Here is a 24,276-nt window from a genome sequence, read left to right as displayed (position 1 = left end):
AGGTTCTCTATTCTAACAGCCTGAGATCACAGCAAACAAGCTGGACTTTGTCCAAACCCTTGAAGGATGCCAATTACACTTCATCCCTCTTAATCACGAAGTCTGTGAAGAAGTAGTTATCACTGCTCTACCACTTCTAGAGAGCGTCACAAAAACAAACCTGTGAAGTTTAACAAAAGACCACATTAAAAAATGTAATTCTGTTGGAAACCACTTTTCCCACTTTCTAGCCCCGATGATAAAGTATGGCAGATGTATGGTTTGTATGAAAAATGTTTTGTTTGCTCCTTTTAAATAAAGTGCTTGGGTGTTTCTCTTTGTACCCGTAGATTCAAAGTTGTAACATAATGACCCAAAAAAGGATGGAGTGGATATCAGTCCTCATTTCAATGAACACTTTCCTTTGGCTGACATTTATATAAACCAAGAATTTGTTAGCTACAATAAGAAAAATGTATTTCTACTATAGTATGATCACAATCACATATTTTATCAATACTTAGCAAGTGTATTATGTAACATGAGATCAATTACCAAGTATTTTTGAGCTCCTAACTGGTTCTCACCATGTCAGTTTCCTTCTGCTTAATCCATAACAATTCACATTTGGAGGCTGATGCTGTGTTTGTGTCTTGTAGTTATGTCTCTCCAGGTAGACAACAGAGTGGAAAGTATGGGAATGCACCCAGATTCTTTCCTTTCCTTCCCAGGATGTCAGGCGAACCAGCTCTCTGTACCCACTGGTAATGCAGAGATTGATGACTAACAGACCCGATCATCTGAAGGACAAATTCTGGGACAAATAGATAGTGAGAAAGACAACTCAAAGAGCTAAACTTGAGGTGGAGGTGACAGGGGGTAGGTGTGGTGGAGAGAAAAGATTAGTTGGAGAATACGCTAAATAACTAGTTATGTATAAGAAGGGGATGGGAGGGAGTGAAGACACAAACACACAAACTTTATATAATAGAAGTAAAAATGACACTGGCAAAAACATTTCAGGGCTTCCAAACCATACACTACAATGTAGGTAAATTCAAAACAGGTAACTGCAATGGGTACTTATCTTGACTATTACTGTGTTTCAATGTACACAGTAACAGCAAGTCCCCAGATTCAAGTAATTTCTTTCCTATGATCACCAGAAGAAAGTTCACTGGAAAACTAGGAAATTAAGAAAATTAAAAATTTCACTCAAATTTTCATGGGAACAGAGTATTTCTAATCCCTAATTGAGTATTCAAGGGGTTATGCACACTCTTGTGAAATCTGTGTTACATATAAAAAGAGACAAATATACACAAAAGTTTGTTTGTTTAACACCAGAAGATGTTTTTTCTTTTTATTTTATTGTAAAACTCAGAGCACATGGCTATCAGGCATGAGTATCTTCAGTGTTAAAAGTCACTAAGGAAACATGATTATCTTACTTGCAGATGAAGTTGTTACTAAAACCATAAAAGGCCACTGGTTTAAAACATGGTTTCTCAACCTCAGCACTATTGACATTTGGGGTAGATAATTCTTTGTTGTAGGGACTGTCCTGTCTTCTGCTGGATGTTTACCAGTTTACCAGTTTACCAGTATCCCTAGTTTCTACCCATTAGATGCCCTGTAGCACATACCCCCAGATGTGACAGCCAATGTCTCCAGACATTGCCAAATGTCCCCTGGTGGGGGTGGACGAAAGCAAAATAGCCCCAGTTGAGAACCAATGGTTAAAACAAATAGTTCCATTAGAATAATAATCCAAATACTTTTACAGGACTATGTACTAGGCACAATTCAATTTAATCCTCAATAAAAACTCTTATGAAGTAGGGTCTATTTTAGCCCCCATTTTACAGATGCGGAAACTGCGGTACAGAGAGGTTAAGTTACTTGCCCAAGGTCACTGGACATAAGAGTGGCAGGAAGGGAAGTCAAACACAAGGGATCTGGCGCCAGAGTATGTGCTCCTAATTTCTACCTGATACCTTTCCTTCCAGAATGTCAGGCGAACCAGCTGATAGAGGCAGAATGCATACAAATCAGAATTATTTTTCATTCAAGATTTTTAGTAGTCTTATAACATTGGGCATCTTCTATATCCTAGTGAGTTCAGAAGAGTCATTTGTAAAACAGGAACCATAAAGAGATTAAAACAAGATACTTTATCAAAGGTACTTAGGCCTCAAAAAGTTCTAAGAATAATGAATAGAATATTCCTATTTATCCCTACTCTTTACATGTGGATCTATCTTTGGTTTCTCTTCCCTATTTACCTGCATACAGCAATTAGAACCAGTTATACAAAGAAACTACTATACAACCTGGCTGCTTCTGCTTTGGGTTACCCCTACTGGTAACCTGAAGCACAGAACACAGGCTGATCACAAACCATAGCAACAGGCCATGCGATTTGCCGAGGGCTGTTGCGTCGCTCCCGTATGTGGGCTGCACTGGGCTTCACAGACTGCATCGCTCATAGTATCCACAGACAGCAAGGAGAAATCCCCCCAAAGATGTCCACCTCCTAATCCCTGGACCTGTGAAATGTAATTTTACAATGCAAAAAGAAGAGTTTGCAGATGTAATGAAAGTAACATCTAATTATCTGAGGATAAGTAAGGTAACCTTAAAACACAGAGATAAGCCTGGATGATCTAGGTGGAGCCCATCTAGTCACCCGAGGCCTTGGAAACAGAGAATGTTCTTTGTCTGGAGGCAGAAGAGATGCAGCAGAAGGGAAAGTCCAAGATTTGGCTGAGTGGCACTCGAGGTGACGTTGTCAGTTTGAAAACGGAGAGGCAATGGGAACAGGAGTGCAGGCAGCCTTGAGGAGCTGAGAGGCTCCTCACTGACAGCCAGCAAAGAAATTGGGACCTCAGCCCTGCAGTTGCAAGGACCTGAATTTCTCCAAAAACCTGAACGAGCCTCTAAGCGGATTCTCCTTCAGTGCCTCCAGGTAAGGGCCCGGGCTGCCTTCATTTGGCCTTACGAGACCCAGTGCAGAGAAACATACAAGCCCACTCACTCTGACCTACAGAACTGCGAGACATTAATTTATATTGTTTGAAGCATCTACGTTTGTGATAATTTGCTAGAGCAACGAGAGAAAAGAAACACAGCACACGACGTGCTTGAACAAGGAGAACAGTAACGCACGCGCTGCCGCACCACGGATTACCAAGGCGCAGACAAGGGTTCAGAAACCTGCTCTTTCGACCCCCACACTATTTCTTTCAATGATAAATATCTGCATCATCCTGGAAGCAAATGGTTTTACATCCATTTACTCACTGGCTCCTCACAACAGCCATGAAAGCTGTTTACAGACGAGAAAGGCTCAAAGGCATTGTGTACTGACACAGGGTTGGACCGTTAATAAGTGACAAAGCCATGTGCTTTTTTATCTCTTTGCCTTTGCATGTGCTGCCTTTAACAATAAAAATGTAGCAAGTATAGAGGATTAAACAAAGCAAGGCATAAAAGCACAGAAAGGCAAATGATTTTCTGCTGAGGGGAAACAGGTAAGAATTTGTGGAACTAGTAAGATTTATGTTGGGTCTGGATGCACAGGTAGGATTTCCAAAGATTGAATGCTAAAATGTGATTTTTTTTTTAAACATGGAATCAAATTCTGGTGTGTGTGTGTGTGTGTGTGTGTGTGTGTGTGTGTGTGTGAGAACTGGTCACCATTAAAGTTAAAGTGTTTGGGCTTTATTCCGGTATGAAGCAGCGCTGAGAGGTTGTTAAATAGAGAGCATCTCCGGGTAGGTACATTTGATTAATGAACCAGTATTTCACAGGTATGTTTGTATCACAGTTAATGGAACAACATGAAAATGCCGGTGAATTGTCATTTCAAGGACACAGAATTTTCTGTAGTGAAAATACAGCAGAACCCCAGACAATTTTCCTCTAACAAGTAGTCCTAGGACAAAGACACTTCCAATAAGATAAATGCAGCTGGATGCAGCAGAGATGGAGGGACCCCTCTGTGTAGCCAGGCAACCCTGTCTTCTCCAAAACTCAGGAGGCTCTGTGCATGGCTATACTGGTACTAAAAATCAATACTCCACCCCTTGGCCACAGCTGATTAGACACCTAACTACAGCTGGGTCAGACCCTCCATTCTGGGAATTTGGAATTGAGTCTCTGAGACGCTTTTTGGAATAATAGTACTTAACTCAATGTAAACTAAAGGACTGAGTCATAGAGAACTTGTTTTCAGGGGAAAGAATAAAGCAGATATATCTAGAGACAAAAGATCAAGTAACCCAGGATAAGAAACTGGAGGGGGAATAGCGGTCTTGGTACTAGGTGGCTTCCAGATTCCTTGTTCTACGCCCTGTGATGTCTTGCTGCATTTCTTGACTTGGATCCGTGAGATACCCTCTCTTATCTTTACAATAAATATCCCTCCCCACTTATTTCAACTTAAATTGAGTGGATTTCTATTCTTACAAACAAATGATCCTTGCATCAAATTCTCAGAAAAAGCACTTGGGACCATGTGTCTTTTCTCTGTTCCAAACACTTGGGAAAACCCGAAGACTAGGTCAATCTACTTGTCTGCCTTCTTCAAATATGTCAGAGCGGCTGAATCCTGCTAAAGAAGATCAAACAAGTGAACAGATGGGTCCATCCCAGAGCCATGGCTGCCACCCCAACTGTGTGCCAGCAAGCCTCCTGTTTCTCTAGTCACCCTTCTTGTTGTCCCTAGGCATCTTGCAGCTACCACCCCAACCTCCAGTTCCAACCATTGTGGCCTTCTGGAAAGAACTGCCTCTGTACTTCCCTACCTCACCGGCCACAGAGCCTGCTCCAGTACGGGGCCGATTTCTGCCAGTTTGTTACCAAATCCAAAGGCCAATTCTTAGTCCCTGTTTCTCAGCATCATTTGACACTGCTGAGACTCACAACCTAAAATGTTAAATACCTAAAAATGCCCCAGGGTGCCACACTCTGCTAGTTTTTTCTTTCTGTGCTTCTGATGTCCTTGCCTGTTGTCTCTTCCTCTGTGCATCCCTTAAATGTTCATGTTCCTCAGGCTTCAGGTCCTGGACTCTTGTAATAGGACACTCTGTCCTGGAGGGAGTTTATCTACTTCCGTGGCCTAACAGTCTTAAGATGAGTATCTCTAGTTCAGTCCTGTCTTTGCAGTGTTTACTGTGTATTTCCAATGGCCTGTGAGATCTTTCTCATTTAATGCAAAACACCCCAAACCAAACCCACCTTACCTCTCTCCTCTTCTCCTTTGCCTGGGTCCCCCCCCCCCATTACCCCATGTAAAAGAACCAGGAACCCAAGTACCCTCTTCGACTTGACTCTACTTCCTCCTTCCACTTCCCTATAAATGTTCCCAAAGTTCTGTAAATGTGATCTTTTAAATATCTCAAGGATCTGTCCACTTTGGCTCTCCCCACCATCCCTGTATTAAGTAACCCATCATCACCTCTCACCTCGATTACTGGAAAGCCTCACGTGTGTCTGACTCCAGCCTTATCCAAAAATGCAAATTTGGTATTAAAAATGCAAATTTGATATTATTTGTTCAGTGTATCATCACTTAGGACCAAGTAAACATGCTTTGTTGTTACTTCTACACAAAATCTGAGTGCTGAGTCAGTAACAGTGCTTACTTTGACTCACAAATCTTTTTTGGTAATATATTTCATTATGAATTTAAAATTAATATTTCACTTTGTTAGTATGGTCCTACTTTATGAACTGTCTCCCTTAAAAGTTAAATAATTGCAAGATTATTTATTCTAAAATTCAGAAGTCATAGTTGCCCCAGGACTGAGGGGTGAAAAGGAAGCACATTTAGACTTCCTGTCAGAGACTGACTGACTTCTCTCCATCTTGACTTAAACAACTTTCCGGAACTTCCAATTATTTTCATTAATGCTTTAAGTACTATTTTCAATAATTATATACACACAACCCTGTATATGTTATGTATAAACATATCATTAAGGTATGTACACATACATTAATACACACTAATAAACATGTGCTTCATGTTCAACACAATATTATTAAGAGAAGCTTTTTCAAACAAACTGATCATGGGTTTTACTTTCAGAGTAAGTGTAAAAACAAACCAAAACAACAACTAAAGAACTAAAAACCAAAATGAAAACAAACAAAAACAAAACGCCAGGCTAAAATGGAACACCGTCAACCCTCATGCTCCTGTCTCCCCTCTCCTTCCCGGGCAAAGGAGTGACTTTGTGACTCCCAGTTCTTTAGTCACAATGGGTAAGATCCTCAAGGATGCCAAGGCAAGAGGAGGTGGGTGCGTTTGCCGGGAGTGAATGCAGTCGTGGGAGGAGGGTGTGTGTCAGACAGACCCAACGCCAAATCCCAGGTGAGGCACCCAGGACCTCTGGAACCCCAGGAAATTTGCATGACCCTTTTTGGCCTCAATTTACTATGTATAAAATGGGGGAAATAATACCAAATTACAGGGTTGTTCTGAGAATGCAGTGAGTTTATGTATGTAAAGTGGTTAGCACAGTACCTAACAAGAAACACTCAACAATGGTATGCTGTAATTACTTTCATATTTTTCACCACTCTAGAATTAAAATTACAGATAAAAGAGACAAAAATCTATGCAAAGATGAGATTGTAAAAATCTAGTTATTGGTTGTTTTAATTATATATAGATCAGGCTACACAGAAAATCACTTAAAGAAACTATTCTCAGAACAAGAAGAATAACATGCATTCTACTGGGAGAAAGAAGGAAGCATATTATAGAGGATAAGTAAGAAGCAGTACTTTTTATTAAATGTGTGGTCTTAACTGCTCCCTCTATTTTAAACCTAGAGAAGAAGAGAAAATTATCAGGTGTTGTTATTGTTGTTTTTCTTCAGCAAATTAATAGCTGAAGTTTAAAGAGTCAATTAAAGAATAAATAAGTTATTTTAAATATTCAGGCAAAATTCTGTTTAGGAACTGGGGTCCTCTTATATAATGAAGGGAAACTCTAGGATTCATTATATACAGACGTTCTCTTTTATGACCACTAACGTGCTCTGTGCCCCTGGGGTTTGTGAAGACAGGGAACTCCAGGCTGAAGTACGGGAGTGGTGGTCTCACCCAGGGATGGAGGAAGAGCCATCCCTCCTGCCAGTTTTGCCAGTTTCGTTTGCCACCTTGAGATCAGCTCTTGAAAGTGCTGTCTGCAAAAATCCCCCAGTGCTTTGGAAAGCCCTAACAACTCTATGGTGAGGCCTGCGATTTCGAATCAATCAAAGGCATTCTGTCCTGAGACAGCCTTCCAGCAATTCCGCTGAGAACCAAAGGCCCACAGATATGCTAACCAATCATGTAACCAGAGAGTTTTCTCCCTTAGGAATTCTGAAACCTAGCAGCAAGTGCCCCACAGGTCAGGGAAAAGGTGATCTGTCTGTGCACCAGTGCTAATGTCTGGAGTTCACGTCTCAAGCTTCCAGGAAAGCGAGAGTGCTTAGTCCCCTCTGACAAGCACAGTCACTTCGTGATGATTAAGGTGACTAGTCTAACATATACAGTCCCACTTCTGCTACTCTTCTGCTATCCGCCTTCGTGTCATTAGGTCCACCTCTCTGTGAGAGAAGACACAAAAGGACGGAAGAGGATTAATAGCATGGGTAGAAAATATAAAAGAAAAAGACAGCTAAATTAAGACAGCTAAAACTAATACTTGATTACCTGTGGCGTATTTGGGTGTAAAATCCTAAACCTCTGTTACCACATTACAGCCAAAGTAGAGGAGTTAGGGCAAAGCTTTTATTTATCAAGAACACCTACACCCAGATTCCTTTTCCTAGAGAGAAATCTATAGTCGGTTAACTCAAACCTTGTATTACAGTTTGTTAAACTTCTAGCCCCCAAAGAAGTCCTTTCTAAGTGCCTAAATTCTAATGCCTTTACCTCATGCAAAGCTGGGTTGTAATTCTCCAGATCACAGGTGGGTGGAGAACTACAACCACAGAAGCAAGTACACTGAATCCCAGATTTACAGGCAGGTTCTAACGGAACTACATTAAAGAAGCATTAAGACAGAAACAGATGAGCGGCATTTCCCCCAAGGGCGACTGTTTTTAAACCTCTGTATTTTCAGTTCATCACACTATGCTCTATCTTGGAATAGGACTCTTTCCTATTTATAAAATTACTGTCTATTTGATTTCAATCAATTGTGGAAACATTGACAAGGCTTGGGAAATGCAGGTATCTTTTGATTTTAACTTTTCCTGTTTTCCTCACCACCGATGGCAAGCAGATTTAAAATCCTAAGGCTGAAAAAACAGATTGGGGGGGTGGCATTAAAAAAAGAGCTAGAGATAAAGGAGACTAAAATATACTCGGGGTCAGCAAAGAATACCTTTACCTTCCTACATTAATCAGTTTTTATTAAACAAATCCTACTCTGAAATCTAACTTAAAAATTAAAAATAATACCATAGGTCAAAAGCTTTCTATTATTTTAGGTTGAATCATAAGAACTCAGGACAAAATTCAGGCAAAATGTTCTTCAGAAAGTCTTTAAGAATATAATGTTCCAATAAAAGGAAGTAAACTTTGAGAACATTAGTTGATGTTCTGTTTCCAAATCTAATCCTCCAGGCATAAACTACAAAGTTAATAAAGAGCAGATTAAAACCAACCAAGAACAAATTATTAATTCCGTTTTCCATTTCACTCTTCAATTCTTATTTTAAATGCACAAGGAATCTCTGCCGTTAAAGCTGCAGCAGCTCTAATAATCAACGGATCTTATCACAAAGGGTGTAGATACTTTCTAAATGAAAGCACCATATGCCTAATTATGGAGCTAAATTTATACATGTAGCTATCTCTGAATGAAACATTTTCAGCCTTTCAGCTCACAGAATATTTCTTTCCATGCCCTTAAGGTAGTTCCCCAGATTTCGTTCTTCTCCTTTTTTCCCTCTCCCCCAGTCCGTGCACCAGGCCAGGAAGCCAGAGGTAACTGGACACCGACGAACGGTCACGCTCCCAGGGACTTAAGGATGAGCATCGCTCCGATAAGATGACAATTGAAACGAGGCGAAAGAATGCTTACTTTCCTGCCACAGGAAACAGGAATTTTGGCAACAACAACTGAGTAGGGAGGTAACAGCAGAAAATACAAGCTAGTCTTGGTTAGTGCAACAATACTGCAGCCAAAGCTTCCTTTGCTTTCCTGGAAATGACTTCTCAAATCCAGTTACTTACCGACAACCTTTTTCTCAACAAAAGTCCAAGCTTATTACTCTAAATAATCCCTAGTTCCTGATAAATAAATACTATTTATTGAATAATGAATGCTATGTGCCAGGCATTATGCTGAGAGATTCACAGATACATTTCCTACTCGAATTCTCACAATGACTCTGCACCAAGAGAAATGTTAGCCCCATTTCACAGGTGTGGAAAGGGAGGCCCAGAGGGTTTGTACTCTGCCGGTGCTTCACAGTCTGACTAGAATTCTGGTGATATACTTAAATTGTTCCTCAGTTTGGTTACACTTAAGACAAACTGCCTTCCATTGTTATATTCTGGGCGGTGAACCTATGGTATAGAAAAAGGTGTCTCCACCCTTAAGGGGTCTATATCTAGTTGGAAGATAACATATATGCCCATGAAATGAGCAAACCCACAGGGCAGAGCCAGAAATAACAAATGCCATGGAAATCTGGAAAAGGGAGAGAGATCAGTAAGTGTTGGGAATGTGAGAAAGGGCTTCACGGAGGACACAGATGCTGAGCAAGTAAGAGGACATTCCAGTTGAGAGGAATAAACCAAACAAGGCAAAGCCCTTAATTAGCTGTGTTTTGGAGATGGTAACTACGCAAGTTTAGCTAAAGCAGTGTAGTGTAACTCAGGCTAAAGTCCCTCCTTATTTAAGAGCTGTGACTCAAGAAGCAAACTGGGGCAGATTTAGAGAAGACCACACCAGCTTAAGGAATAGAGACTGCATTCTAGAGCAATGTTTTTCACACTCTGGTCACTGGATCAGCTGTTATCAGTCACCCGGGAACATGTTAAAAATACAAATTCTGGGGCCCACTCAGATCTACTGAATCAGAAACTCTGGGGGCAGTGCCTAGCAATGTGTGTGCGTTGACTTGCCCTCTGAGGGATTCTGAAGCCGGCTGGAGTTTGAATCCCTACTCCACAGGATAGGTGACTTGAGAGAAGTGATATTTTAGGAAGATTAATCTAATAGTGATCTACAGAATGAATTGGAAAAGGGACCATTTACAAATTCATAAAACCCACAGAGCTTCTACCGTGCAATTATTTATACGAGCCCTTTTCAGGAGCTACAAAATATTTAACTGGGAAAAAGAAGACTAAGGTTCTTTCCCAAAATATCATACCTTCTTACAGAGAAAATTTTTATTAAATTCTAATTTCTCTAGTGGAAAATAACCTCTAACCTATTACTTTTCATTTCAGTGTGGTACTGTAAACATTACTTATAAAAACATCATTGTTTCAAAAATATTTGCCTGGGGGGCAGGGGGGACCCAAACCAACTTTAATTGGGTGTCTCATGTATAAAACTGAAACCTAAGAAAAATGACAACTCTTATTAAATGTAGTCCACAACTCTAGATAATAATGAACAGAAATGATTGAGGACTCTACCTAATTTCAAAATCACACACCTGAAAAACAAAATATTGAGTATAAATATGAAGCAGGCTAACTTTTAAATAGAACAAACTTTTATATTCAATTAAGTGTTGACTTTTAAAGGAATATTGCAAGTATTTACATTTATTCCAGCAATGTTACATCTGCCCAAAAGATTTTTTATGAGCAACCTGCACAGCCAGTTTATGAGTCATACAAGAAAGTGCATTCAGTTTTTCATTTTATAAATCATTGTGAAAACAACTTTAAAACGGGTAAAGGTATTTCCTACATTGATTGATCTCTATTCACTAGATCTGGTTCTGAATGACTTTTGACTGTTACAAAATATCAAGCTTTCCCTCAAAAGACAATGGCTTATAGCCTATGAGGATACACAGAAGGGGCTTCAAAGATGAGTGGACACCATTTTTGGTTTCTGGGATTATATAAAGTGGGGGTATGTGTGTCACACTTAACCTGAATAACTCCTCTTGGTATGTTTGCTTAAACAAGCACATTCATTCAACAAATATTTACTGAGTCCAATTAGGGGCAAGGCCCAGGGTTAGCTGACCCACTGGGTGCGTAAGGGGGAGGCTCTTTATCTTGCTCTCAACATGGCAGTCCTGGAAGAGATTCAGGACTATGAAGAGCCCATGTTACAGAGATTCTGTACTCTTGGAGGGAGAGAAAACAAGCACTTCTAACCTGTGCTATGGCTTTATCTTATTACTGATAGAACACTTAATAGATCGTAATTTTTATTCACCCTAACTGCTAAAGCAGCTTAATGCAGTGGTTAATAAATCATCTTCATTTTTTATGCTCCTCAAATTGCCCAACCCATCTGACTTCCTATTTGTTGGTGTTGGGGTTGTTTTTAAGCTTCTGAGTTTTTCATCATGCATTCTAAACTAAGTAACTCCTAGGAGGCATAAATAATGAAGACTAACCAAAATGTTTAATATGAGTACACAATGTATTAAATATATGCCAATTACTACATAAAGTTCCTTTTACACTTAATAAGAATGCCTTATAAAATTGCTGACCTGGGCTAATAACTCCTGAAAACACAGTATGGACTGTTGAAGCATTTCTAATTATGAGATGAAAACCTGTAGTTGACTAGATACATTATAACATTCGACACTGCTAGTTGACTACAAAAATAACATGTCTCAGAGAACAGCATCCTAAATATTCTAAAATTACTATCATCTCAAGCCACAATTTATAAAAATAATATAGTACATTTATGTCAATCATTATTCACCGTGTTAACGCAGTCTTAAAGCCAAATTTAAACAGTTCTGGCGTTTGGCAGACTTTTATGAATTAACCAAGGTCAGAATAAAAATACACTTTGAAATGTGCAGCTCCTCACTATCTTAAAAATGCATGACTAAAAACACACTCTTTGAAGGAGTAGCAAAAAAAAAAAGAAAGGGCCCAAACCTCATAAACAAATCAAGCTTTTCTTTTATTCTCAAGATACCTTAAACAAAATGCATATTTATCATATTTAAAACACCAAAGGCCTCTAACATATGACATATAATGTAATTTTCCTTCTGTAAGAATTCAGCTTTGTAAGACCATTTTCTGGCATCACTAAAATCACTTCTGAAATTCTATTTGGACTATTTTTGATCTTCAACTATAAACTTAAAATATTGGAAACCATCCTGATGAATTCTAAAAAAAAGAAGGGTCCCTCACACCTTCCCCAGATCTTCAGAGAGGCCAATACTTTCCTCAACTATCTGATGCAAAAGCCCAACTATAACCTAACAATGAATATGAGCTGATGGGAGATGGCTGGGTCTTAGCTGAGGAAAAGTGGACTGTTCCCAAGGTGCCTGGTAAGTCCTCTTATCAATAAAGAGTACTTTTTATCCTAAGAGACCAACCCAGGGAAGAAGCAAATTTTGTTGTAAGTTGGGGTTTTTTGTTTTTTGTTTTTTTGGGTTTTGTTTGTTTGTTTTTAAATAAAATACTGTATATCACCTTACAGGCCCTTGCCTCCTTTGGGAGCCCATGTCCACCAGCCAGCTTGTTAGATCTACTTTCTCCGATGGACACCCCACTCCCTAGGCTTCCATACTTTGCCTTTACCCCAAATCCTGCCCCTTTAATAACTTGTTCTTTTTTTTTTAATTTTTTTTTAAAGATTTTTTATTTATTTATTCGACAGGATAGAGACAGCCAGCGAGAGAGGGAACACAAGCAGGGGGAGTGGGAGAGGAAGAAGCAAGCTCATAGTGGAGAAGCCTGATGTGGGGCTCGATCCCACAACGCCGGGATCACGCCCTGAGCCGAAGGCAGACGCTTAACCGCTGTGCCACCCAGGCGCCTCAAATAACTTCCTTGTTCTATCCAACTCACAATGAGGAAATGCAACTAGTCAACCAACACAGAAGAAAATGTTGCTCAAAGAAAAGCAAATTAAATACACAGATACTGTTTCATCACCTATGAAATTTACAAAGATTCAACAGACTACATTCACTATATTACAAGTGAAAGTAAAAATTGTTTCTGGAAAGTAATCCCTCAAAATGTACTATGATCCTTTGACCCATTCATTTCCTCTTTCAGGAATTCAAGGGGAAATCCTACTTATGTGGTCAGGGCAATGAAAAACAAGATGGAAACCTAACGGCCAAAGGTGTTTATCTCAGCATATTTTTTTGAAAACAAAAAACTGGAAATAGGGGCTCCTCATAGGACTTTGAACAAAGACCATTCAGTGAGAAAGGATTGGGTAGATAAAGTTTCCAGCAGTATCTCATGGTCTTTGCATGGCCTGAATTCACTGTCCCCCACAGTCGTTCACAGGTCTGTGTCCATGCGCCACGGCCAGACCCTTCCATCCCCACCCATGCTGCTGCAAAGATGCTGTTAGTGCGTGGTGTGCTGTTATCAGACCACCCCTGAGGAAGCCGGCATCCTTCCTCAGGTTCTCACCCCTCTCTTCCATGCTTCCTCTCCCACTGAGCGCCCTCACGGGAAGGACTGGGGACAGGACGGTCCAGTGGGAGACCCACATACAAAAGCAAGAAGACATGCAAATTAAAGTTACTATAATAAGGCCTGCGTGTCACTAAAGGCAAGGATGTAGAGCAAGAGTGATGAGAACACAGTGGGGCCTTTCGGGGACTGGGCCTTTGATAAGCTTAATAACCAGGGAGACGAATGGACTGACAGAAAAAAGGAAGTGAGGGAGGCATTCTAGTTACAAAAGGCAAGTGAACACAAAGGATGGTGGGCTTTTTAATTTTATTATCTCTGTTCTGGATTACCTGCAGGACTGCTGGGCTCTAACGTACCTAAAGCAACTGCTTCAAGACGGAAAGGAGGGCTGCAAATGCTCTTAAGCCTTAATCTCATTTGGTTTTCTTTCAAGTAGCTAATGATCACAGAAGTCTTTATCAGGACAGTGGGGGTAGGGCACTGCTGCCCCTTCTTCAGAGCCAAGGAATTAGCCAGCATGGCTTTCTCAGGCAATACCTTACCAAGCAAAGATGGTCCTCTCCCTCTAGGATGGTTTCAGTGGGGCTTCTCCCTGCTGGCCTGCCATTCAGGGCTGAGGAGGGAGGGACAGGCTAGCCAGTCTCCAAAACACATGTTCTCATCAGAGTCAAGAAATCACAGGCGGAGTGTGGCCTTCAGGCTGAGAGGCAGTCCCCAGCTCTGACGTTGGTGCACTGGGGGAATCTCAGGAAGTCACAGCTCCCTGGGCCCTGTCTCTCACATGGAAAATGAGGACTGGGCTTTAGGAAATCCGAGGTCTTTCTGGGCCTGGAACCTTAAGAAATCTCAATTCGTGGCTCTCAAAGAAGGGCAAAATCTTTGAGTTACAAAGTACAACTGATTTATGTGAATTTTGATTATTAGATGATAGACTGAGCTCTGACTATAGCATTGATCATAATTAAGTAAATTTCTGTCAAGTCTGAAATAATTTTCTTCTCATTTCTTAAAAACATTCCTCCAAAGATAAAACTGGTTAAAATGCACTTTACTCAATTTCTCTATTTTGGGGAATGGTTTCAATGCCTAAGGAGGTAACTCAAGCACTGGGATTCCTCTGAGAAGTACCATTTCAAGGAGCAGGCACATCTGACTATGAGAAAGAGACTAATTCTTTATCAAATACTTGAAGTATAGAAGCTGAAGAAGCATATCATTTTAAAGATACCTAAAGTTTTTTTTGGAATTTGGAAGGAATCTGAGAAAATCAGAGTTGGCAGTAACACAATAAAATCATAGTTGTCTGGAAAGATCATCTTGATGAAGTGGAAATGTATCCTTTTAAGCACCAAACTTGATTTAAATTGTTTTTGGTAACTTTTTGAAACTTCATTATCCCCTTCCCGATTTACCAAACATCATGAAACAAAGTAATCGTGGATTGATGGCTTTAGGGAGTGACTAATAACAGTAATAGCAGCAAGTGGCATTTATCATACATTGCGGGTGCCTGATACCCCTCTAAGTGCTTGCTGTGGGTGATGACATTTACGCCTTCTGATCGCACAAAATGGGTGCCCATTGTCTTCATTTTACAAATGAGAATACTGAAGCTCTGAAAGATTCAGCTGCAACTTGCTTAAGGTCACAAAACTTGTAAATGAAAGGGATTTGGGTCTGGGTCATCTGCCTCCAGACCAGCCCTTCTCACCCTGCCACAGCGCTGCAAATGGACAGAGCAGGAGCAGGCAAGGGTATCCAGAGACTGTCTAGGACCTACTTGGGCAAAGAGAACTGTGATCCTACAATAAAGAACCCATAGATTGTTGTAATTTTTAAATGAATGTTTACTTTTTAAAAAATATAATCCTTCAGGCTAGCTGTCAATTCTTCTGTTACACATCATGCAATGTCAAAAGAGTATGTATATTTATAGTTTGAAAGAGCTCCCCCATGCTGTCAGACTCCCCTTCTCTAAGCTGCCTCTCTTCTTCCTCCTTTTGGCCTCCCCGCCTCTCTTTTTAAAGAATGTCCAACTGAATGATTACAAGGGCCTCTGCTTCCTGCCGAGATCTTTATCAACAGAAAAAAATGTCATGTCACACTTTTCCTGGGTGGCTTTAAAAAGAAAAGGTCTTCTAAATCATGCCACTAATCAGATTTTAAAAATGACTATAGTTAATGTCACTTAACTACTATAAGGTCAAATTTATAATACTGCAGAATTGTGTTTTGTACTCATTCTACATTAGCGTCTGCAAATAATGAACACGGCCAGTCCATTTACATACTTCTGTGGCATTTTATTCAGGAGACAAGCCATATTAAGATAGTGAGCAACACTCAGCAAGGATCCAGCTTCCATCCTCAACTCAACTCTAATCTGATTTCCAGAATAATCTCTGTCTCAGTTGTATCTACTGTAAAATGAAGAAGCAGAACTATCTCTAAGGACTCCTACAGAACAATACTTTATGACTTAGAACATATGTGTACTTTTAAAAATCAGAGAGTTATAATTTTTATGGCATACTGTTGGTAAAAGAAACAATTTGCATAATTTTTGTAAAGGATCTTTAAGCAGGTTTGGGAGTGAGGGTTAAGGGGGTGCTGGTTAGAAGTAGTTCAATTACTTAACACTAAACAAGACATGAAGCTAAGAACTGAAGGAAAAGTCATGACTTAATTTTCCCAAAGAAAGAATCTCTTTCTCTTTCTTAAACTATCAAATATTGGTTTCTCCTTTACGCTTTTTGTCTGCTTAGCAGAAAGGCATTTCATAGTATCTCTGGAATCCATGGGGTGGATGTTCCTATTTTGATCAATCAAAACTGATCTTTGACAAACACACACATCTTTATGGTTTTGTAGGTTACAAAGAACTTAAAAGGTCATAGGTTCTCTATTGGGGTATGGGCTATATGCAGGTTCCAGCGCAGTTCTGATTTACCCATGTGTATTGATCTCTCATCCTCACACTGCTCTGTAGGTATTCCTCCCCTCGGACCTTGAGACACATGCTTGAAACTCTCTTTATTGAAGAATTTGTACTACCACAGCGTATGGAATAATTCAATATAAATATGTAAGTTTTCCACTGCATTCCAACAAGTTCGGATTTCATACAAAGGCACTTATTGTACATGTGAAATATTAAGATAAAATTCTCAGGATGGTTTATTTTATCAGCTCACCTAAAAAATACAGAAGCACTGACTCAAAAATGCATTTTTTTAGCCACTTTTCACACCTTAACTAGGTTCTAAGGCCTATGAATCTTAAGTTCCCTGGTAAGAGGAAGACAGAATATCCCTCTCAAACAAAATTATCAATAGCTTACAGAAGACTAAGCTGAACGTAATTGATCATCCATTAACAATCTTTTCTTGCTTTCATGTACTAAAGTTCAATAGTCAGCATCTACTCCACCACTTACAGTGTTGAAATCTTAATTTATTCATTTACCTAGTAAAGAGAAAAAATTTTTACAAATACTTTATGACCTAACTACTCTGGAAAGACCTAAGAGCAGGGAAATTTTGCAGTTGCCTATTGTCCATGTCAGGTATGTTTCAGAGTAGGGTGAGCAGAACAGGCAAGGTAACTCAAGGGTATTGAAGTTCCTCTGAAGTCAGGTCTTCAAATTCTGGCTTTTATTATTTTGCAAATATTATTTTCCACACCGTACAGAACTACCATACAGATAAATTGGAAAGTTAAGTTTTCAAAATAAAAGTATTTGTCTGGGTAGCTTATTCCTACATCTGATCTTTAATAAAAGGGTTAATCATCAAAACTTAACATAAATGATAGATTCAAGAACAACATAAGGCTAGTGTAAGGCATAAAAATATATTTTAACCATTAGCCATCAATATGAACGCTTTCTTTAAACTTATGATCATATAAATAGGTCTAGAATAAAAAAACTAAAAATGCTTTGAGAAACCTAAAGACAACGGTGACCCCCATGGCTGACCAATCCTAAAGCCTTACCTGAGAGACCCAAAACTGACTGTCAGCCCCTTCACTCCTGCCCCATTTAGGTTGGTGGAGATTCCAGTTTGAGAAGGGAGGAATCCCCTCTGACAAGTTGTCTTCAGCCCCTATTACTCTAGGACTCCTCCATAATTCCAGGAGACAAAAACCAAAGTTATTCATCCTCTAAATTAGGATTATGGCTCTAATCCTAAAGGACAGTACAAGCTCTTTGTACAGTCTCAAAACAAAACAAAAAAGAAAAGATAGAAAAGAAAAAAGCTTCCTGATTTTATAAAAGGGTTAAGGTAGAAGAGGAACTAGACTATTCTTTTAAAAATTCCATGGTGCTATTTTACCTTCTGTCCATTATTTTAACACTGCTTTTTAAAACTAAGGATAACTTAAGTATAATTTTTAAAAGATCAAACTCATGAAAATATGTACTATGTATTATAAAATTCAGGGAAATTCAAGAGTTGATTTATTTACAAAGTTTTCATGGGGCGGCATCTTGATTTCAATTTTCGGTATTACAGCAAAGATTTACCATCCATCAAATTAGTAATGGAATTCATATAATGGCTTTTTTGTGAAGGGAGCTAGGCAATATCCTATTTGAAATTACGACTGTGTCCTCTAGGCACAAATTTGTTAAAAATTTACCAAGGTACCAGTAACACAATTGTGTTGGCAATATAAAAATAGTATTAGCTGTCTTTAAACCAAATTTACAAATTAAATGTTTGGCTCAGAAATTACAGTCTAAGCTCTCAACATATTAGACTTGCCTATACTTTCTAAATTTTAGCCATCAAACTCTCAGTACATGCAGGTGTGATAGAGAGCCTAACAAAAAATAGAGAACTAGAAAATACAGGAACAGTAAAGATCCAAACCAAGGCAAAGATCCACTGGTCCATGACAAAAAGTCCATGGTGGTGCCAGAAACTGAATATGAAAGTGTGAAGTTAACGTGCAGTGCTCTATTCACAATAGGTAACCACGCTTTCCTTTCTGAAACTGAACATTTTCAGCACAGTTTTAGAATAGCATGAGTTACTTTTTTTTTTTTTTTTGGTTTACAAAGGAACGCATCTGCCTGAACTAATCTGATGAAAAACCATAATCCATTTCTTCCCATTAGCTTTTGACTAAATACTGAAACTAATTATGCTAGCTTTTTTGGGTTCTCACGGCAACATGGAATTTTAAAGAACACATTTAGTTCCACCACTTTATGCAAGACTGGGCAGTTTCAAAACATCTAACTGCTAAGATGTTAGCACCACACAGATACAGAAGGCTACATAAATTTTCTTTACATGGCTAATTAAGACCTTTTGATTTAGAGAGACAGATAACATGGATCCAGTAAGGGCAGATAGGCATACTGTTAATATGCTGTCCTGAATTCCCACTGCTTCTGCTCTAAATGCACTTTTAATCACTATTGGTTGGTACCGATAGCTTTTTAACAGCCATGAGTCTTTAGTATTTAAAATAATTTTCTTGGACAACTGTGATCTGGCAGCTCATAGGAATTTAGAGGCATGAAATGTGTGAATTACACTGTTTTAAACTTAAAGGAAACATAAACATACAGATCTGGGGTTAACTTACCTATGGGTTTTGTTTGGATATTTTTAAGGAGAATGGAAGATGAAGAGGTGAGGGAAATTGGTGAGAAATAGAGCTTTTTATCCACTTTGCTGGTTTGGTATCCCTGACAGGATTTCATGGAGAAAGGAATCTGCTAGACAGAAGTTGTCTGGGAGGCAAAAAATCCATTTGTCCAAGTCTGGGGTTCTATGCCTGAGGAAGGGTCCCAAAGTAGAAAGCTGATGGGCTGGAGGAAGCTATCTGCACAGTAGGATGAAGGCACCCTCTTTGTGCCTACGGTAAACTGAAAGGGACCCAAATCTTCTTTAACTTGCTCAATTACAGCTAACCAAATTCACCTGGTCTTAAAGTTGCAAATCCTGTAACAGTCAAGCTGCCTCCATTCTGTAGCTACTCAAGTTAAATACCTCTTCACCAACTCAAAATTCTGTTTACTTTCTGAAAACAGGACAATGAGGATGCCCTCTTTTCTGATTACTTACCCAAAGTCAAAACATAATATTTATTTTCACAGAGACTCTGAAATTTTTTAACTGCCAATATATTACTTACACTTACAATGCATTTTAGAAATCTGAATCAAGATTTGGGATGAAATGTTTTTAATATGGTTCCTACAGCTCTTGGGTTGTGTTAAAATCCAGGCTGGCATAGTTTCACACAGGAGAGTAGCTGTGGAAGGAAGCATGTCCACAAAAAGCCTGCTGACTAGTGACAGGGGACCAGGAGAAAGTCCTGGCTTCAAGTCCTGACTTGGTCACTAACTGACTCTGGGGTTTGGGCTCCTTAAATTTCATCTTTAAATTGACAGTCTTACATGACTTTAAAGGTACCCCTCAGCTTTAAGCCAGTTAAGTAGCCATATGCTACAAATGCTAACCGAAAATTACAAGAAATAAATTATGAAAGACTTATCAAAGTCCATGTTTGTCTTGGATTAAGTTTGTCATCTTTGTGCTGCTATGGAGGCAAACCTGTTGCATCACATAAAATACTCTTTTTCTGAATACACCAGAAATGCAAGAAACAATAGGCTGGCTTTTTTAAATTTTCATTTTTTAAAATGTAAACAACGTGTGTCCCCTACGATAGGAAGTTCTCAAGTTTCACCTTTATAATCTATAAGTACACACAGGATGCCACCTGGCAGCATAAGGCCACATGACTGAAGGCCGGGTGTGCTGGCTTGCTGTTAGAACCTTTTTATCCTGCGTGATCTATGCTTTGCGTTTACATTCAACGTTCATTTCAAGCCACGTCCAAGCCTCAGTAGGGGGCTGTTTGGGACTTTCACGGTCAATGTTCTCAGGGACTATTAACCATGTACGGGCCACTGAAAGAGGAGGTTTGCACACCACCTCACCTGCCCTTGTATTTAATGCCTACCTCACGTGGTTTATGCTTACCAGAGCACGCAAATTAAAAGCAACGGGATTCAACCTCAGATCTTAATTGGCCGCATCTACTGTGACAGTAAAAAAAAAAAAAAAAAAAAAAAAGGAAAACGAAAGAGCCTTTGACATAGTACCTGGTGGAAGCGGAAAAGCTCTACGTCCCCTTACACTGTAATGCTATATAGTCTTTAGAGTTTCAAAGGTTTGTCTTTTTTCCCAGAAAAAACGCTGCCGGGCAGGAGAGGTTTCCAGAACGGTGCACTCACCTCTTTGATCTTTGCCCTCTTCTCGCGGATGGCGGCGTCGGCCGGTTCCCGGCCAACCGCCCCGATTGGGGGCACGAAGTCCACCGGGGGCAGCCTCCTGAACACCGCCTTGTCACGCAGCTGGTCCTGGGCCACCTTCTCCTTCTCCAGCAGGATATCTCTTTGAATCTCCTCGGGCAGCTTCTGCAGGGTCTCCTTGGCTTCCCTGAGAGCCCGCTCGTGGTTTTCGCGGATCCTGGCCAAGTTATCCTCCAGGGCGGCCCCCGGGTCCCCGGGCGCGCCCTCCTCGCCACGCCTGGCTCGCCCATCTGCCGCGTCCTCGGCGCGCGCCCCGGGCCCGGGCTTATGGTCCGCGGCCGACTGCAGGGCGGGGCTGGAGTGGAACAGGACCCCGCTGAGCAGCTTGGAGGAGTCGGGCAGGAAGAAGATCGCCCCGAAGCAGAGCGTGATGAAGGCGCTGAACACCAGCAGCAGCACGAACTTCTCTGTTAGGCGGAAGGCGGCGGGGCCGGATCCCTTCCTGCCGCCGCTGCCGCCGCCGCCGAGCCCCCCGCCCAGGCCGCCGCCCAGGCCGCCGCCCGCCGGGCTGCTAAAGAGCGGCAACAGGCCCCCCACCGGCATCCCTCCAGCCGCCGCGGCCGCTGGGGTGCCCGCTGTCCAGTGGCCCTGCGCCGCGCCGCTCAGCAGCCAAACTTCGCCGCCGCCCGGCGTCAGCGGCTGCGGGGCTGGGTCCTGCGCATCCAGGCCGCCCGAGCCCCTGGGCTGGGCTGCAGGTATGCCCTGGGGAAACAACTCTTCTGTGGGTCTTCTCCCAGGGGCAGGTCCTTTGGCAAACAAGCACGCGCGACAGACCGCTGGCCGCAGCCCCTGCGGGGAGAGAAACAGTAAAATGTAGTAATTACGATGATGGTGATAAAGTTTCCAGCGGGTCTCCGCCCTCCGACGGCCGTGTGAGCCACCGGGACAGCTCCCCCAGAGCGGAGTCGGGAGTCTGGCTCCGGGCACCGCCCTCGGAGCTCACTCTTTGGACTTGGGGTGAAGTTTTCTGGTCCCGGGGGATGGGGTGTCCTGAGCACACCTGGAGCAGGGCCGCGTGCGGGCACCTCCTGGAGAGGGCAGCGCACCTCTGGGGCTGGAGGGACGCAGCGCGGGTTGGGGGGCTAGTCAACTTCGCCAGCTCCCCATCTCGGAGCTAGGACTAGCTGCCACTGCTTTCCAGGCGGCGGCTGAGCGTGCAGCCCAGCCGCCCCGCAGCCCTGGTCGCCGCTCGACTGGGCTAGCGCGCCGACCCGCGGGCGAGTAGGAGCAAGCAGGGCTGCACGCTGCCCTCCACCGCGGCCCCGCGAGCACTAATACCACTGCCGGTCTCCGGGCGTTCGGAAACGAGGGCGGTGACGCGTCCGGAGAGTGATGGCGCGGGCGGGCCAATCACGCACCGCTTAGGGACCCGCGGGGGCGGGGCCGAGGCCGGGAGGGGGCCGCGCGGGGCGGGGAGTTTACGGGAAGCGCAACCTCGCGGGGGCCCGGCCGGGGGCGGGGAGGTCGCGGGTCTGGGAGGCGCGAGGCCGGCGGGAGCGGCGGCAGGGAGGCCGTCCGGACCCGCTGCGGAGGCCCAAGGCGCGAGGAAGCGAGCTGGGTTCGGAGTCGGGGAGCGTATCCCGCGCGGTCCGCGGGCCCGGGTCGCAGGGGCTTGTTGGCCTTGAATGGCCCGGGAGGCGCCCGGACTGAGGCAGAACCTCCCTGCCGCCCCCTCGGACCCGCCCCCCAAGCCGTGCGAGGCCCGCTCCGAGGGGTCCCGCGAAGGGCAGGTCTCGCTGAGAATCGTCCGACGCTGGGTCGTTCTGAACGTGTCTTTTCTCCAGTTCCCTCTTTTTTTACCCAAGACGGGGATTCCCCCGGTGCCTGGTAGCAGTCAAACCAAAAGTCCCCCGTAGAGAAGCCGTGGTCGGAGAGCATTTGAGCTCTCTGGTCTAACATCCTTTTACGTCCTAAGATTCTCAGCGTTTTGTGGTTGCTTAGGATGCTTCTTCGTCTGCATCCTTTCCCCACCCACTTGAAGAAAAAAAGTTGTCTACCTCCCCCACCCACTCCCACTTTCAAAATTCATTTATCTCATAGAAGTTGGTCAAATTTTCCATTTAAAGAAGACAGTTTTATGCCATAGTTTCAAGTAATGAATTTGAACACTGTGTTGAAATTAAGTCTTGGATGTGATTACTTCCAGGGAAGTAAGGACGTGGTCCAATAGAGATTGTTTTCAATACAGCATTATTTTACAAAATGTGTTTGTAATTTCCCAGTTTTTCTGCAAAAAAAAAGGGGGGGGCGGGGGTTATCAGAAAAGAAAAAGTTGACTACTGACTTCTCAGTCTTGTAGCAACTAGCTTGGAGCAGCCTTATCCTATGCTTCCCCCTTCTCTGAAAACGTGATTTTAGCTGTTTCTGCTTGCCATTTTTAAAACAAAGGAAACAGCTGGCAATTTACAGGAAGGTGCCTACAGTACAGTCGTTTCAGGTGTAGACTGTACGAGAAAATACAAAATTAAATAAAAAATCCTTATTACAGTTTTCATTTAACTGTTCATTTAAACCATCATTATTTGTTGTATATTTGTTTTGTGTAAAATGAGTTATACCTCCAACGTTTCTGTTAATGGGAAATTGTTGTTTAATAAAACTGACCTTTTGGCTTGGTTATTCTGATAACTGCTATGAAATTCTATGCCCAGAAGAGTGCAGCATATCCAAGCAGGGTAACAAAGTTTGGAAGGACTGAAAAAGAAAACAACGATTTTTTTTTTAATTAAATGATGGAATAGTCATTTTTATTTCAAACTACATTTGCAAGTTGTGAATAGGCTGAAAAGTTTGAATCAGTGTGAAATAATACTGTTTATTTTCAACAGCTTTAAAATTCACTTACCTCATGGATAGATAGATAATAATTAGGGTTAATACCCTAAAAGCTAATCCCTTTATGATCTTTTTCCGAATGATTTATTATTTTAATTATTATGTTTTAGGAATGGAATTATTTCTTATAGCCACAAAAATATTTAGAAACTTTAATTTAAAGATAGTATACTAAGTATTTCAGAAAGGCAATAAAAACTACTTCTAAGTGTATGTTAAAATGGTGACGAAAGGGGGTTGTAGACCTAATTCTGCTTCTGGCGCTCTTTAATTTTGATACCAAACCAGTTTAGACATTTAACCCATCACCTACAGTGGAAATATTAAAAATTTAGCATATGGTCTTAAAGATGATTTTTTTCCCCTAAAAACTTCAAGTTTGATTTATCTATATTGTGTTTACATCTTTTAAAGTGACTGCTCTGTTTATTTCTATTTCCCTTTATGGAAGGTTGCTTTAAGATTACTTTATTAATACCTGTATTTCTTATAAAACA

The 24,276-nt window shown here is 41.5% G+C and overlaps 1 protein-coding gene across 3 annotated transcripts in view; it reads right to left on the bottom strand.

Moving 5' to 3' along the window:
• MAN1A1 (mannosidase alpha class 1A member 1) overlaps window positions 1-22,850 on the bottom strand; it is a 162,839-nt gene extending 139,989 nt beyond the window's left edge. The window contains exons 1-2 of one of the 3 annotated variants that reach the window (XM_057311113.1): window positions 22,745-22,850; window positions 20,867-21,733 (exon numbers count right to left, since the gene is read on the bottom strand). In XM_057311113.1, coding sequence (XP_057167096.1) covers window positions 20,867-21,733; window positions 22,745-22,843 — 966 coding nt within the window. In that variant the 5' untranslated portion in view covers window positions 22,844-22,850. Of the gene's footprint in view, window positions 1-20,866; window positions 21,734-21,944; window positions 22,049-22,744 lie in introns of those variants that run through there. The other 2 variants (XM_044386280.3, XM_026504714.4) reach the window with 2 other exon arrangements.
• Window positions 22,851-24,276: the final 1,426 nt, after the last annotated feature.

This window comes from Ursus arctos, unplaced genomic scaffold (assembly GCF_023065955.2).
Source record: "Ursus arctos isolate Adak ecotype North America unplaced genomic scaffold, UrsArc2.0 scaffold_13, whole genome shotgun sequence".
NCBI classification, from domain to species: Eukaryota; Metazoa; Chordata; class Mammalia; order Carnivora; family Ursidae; genus Ursus; species Ursus arctos.
Note: the sequence above shows the minus strand (reverse complement) of the source record. Positions and strands in the feature narration are given on the sequence as shown.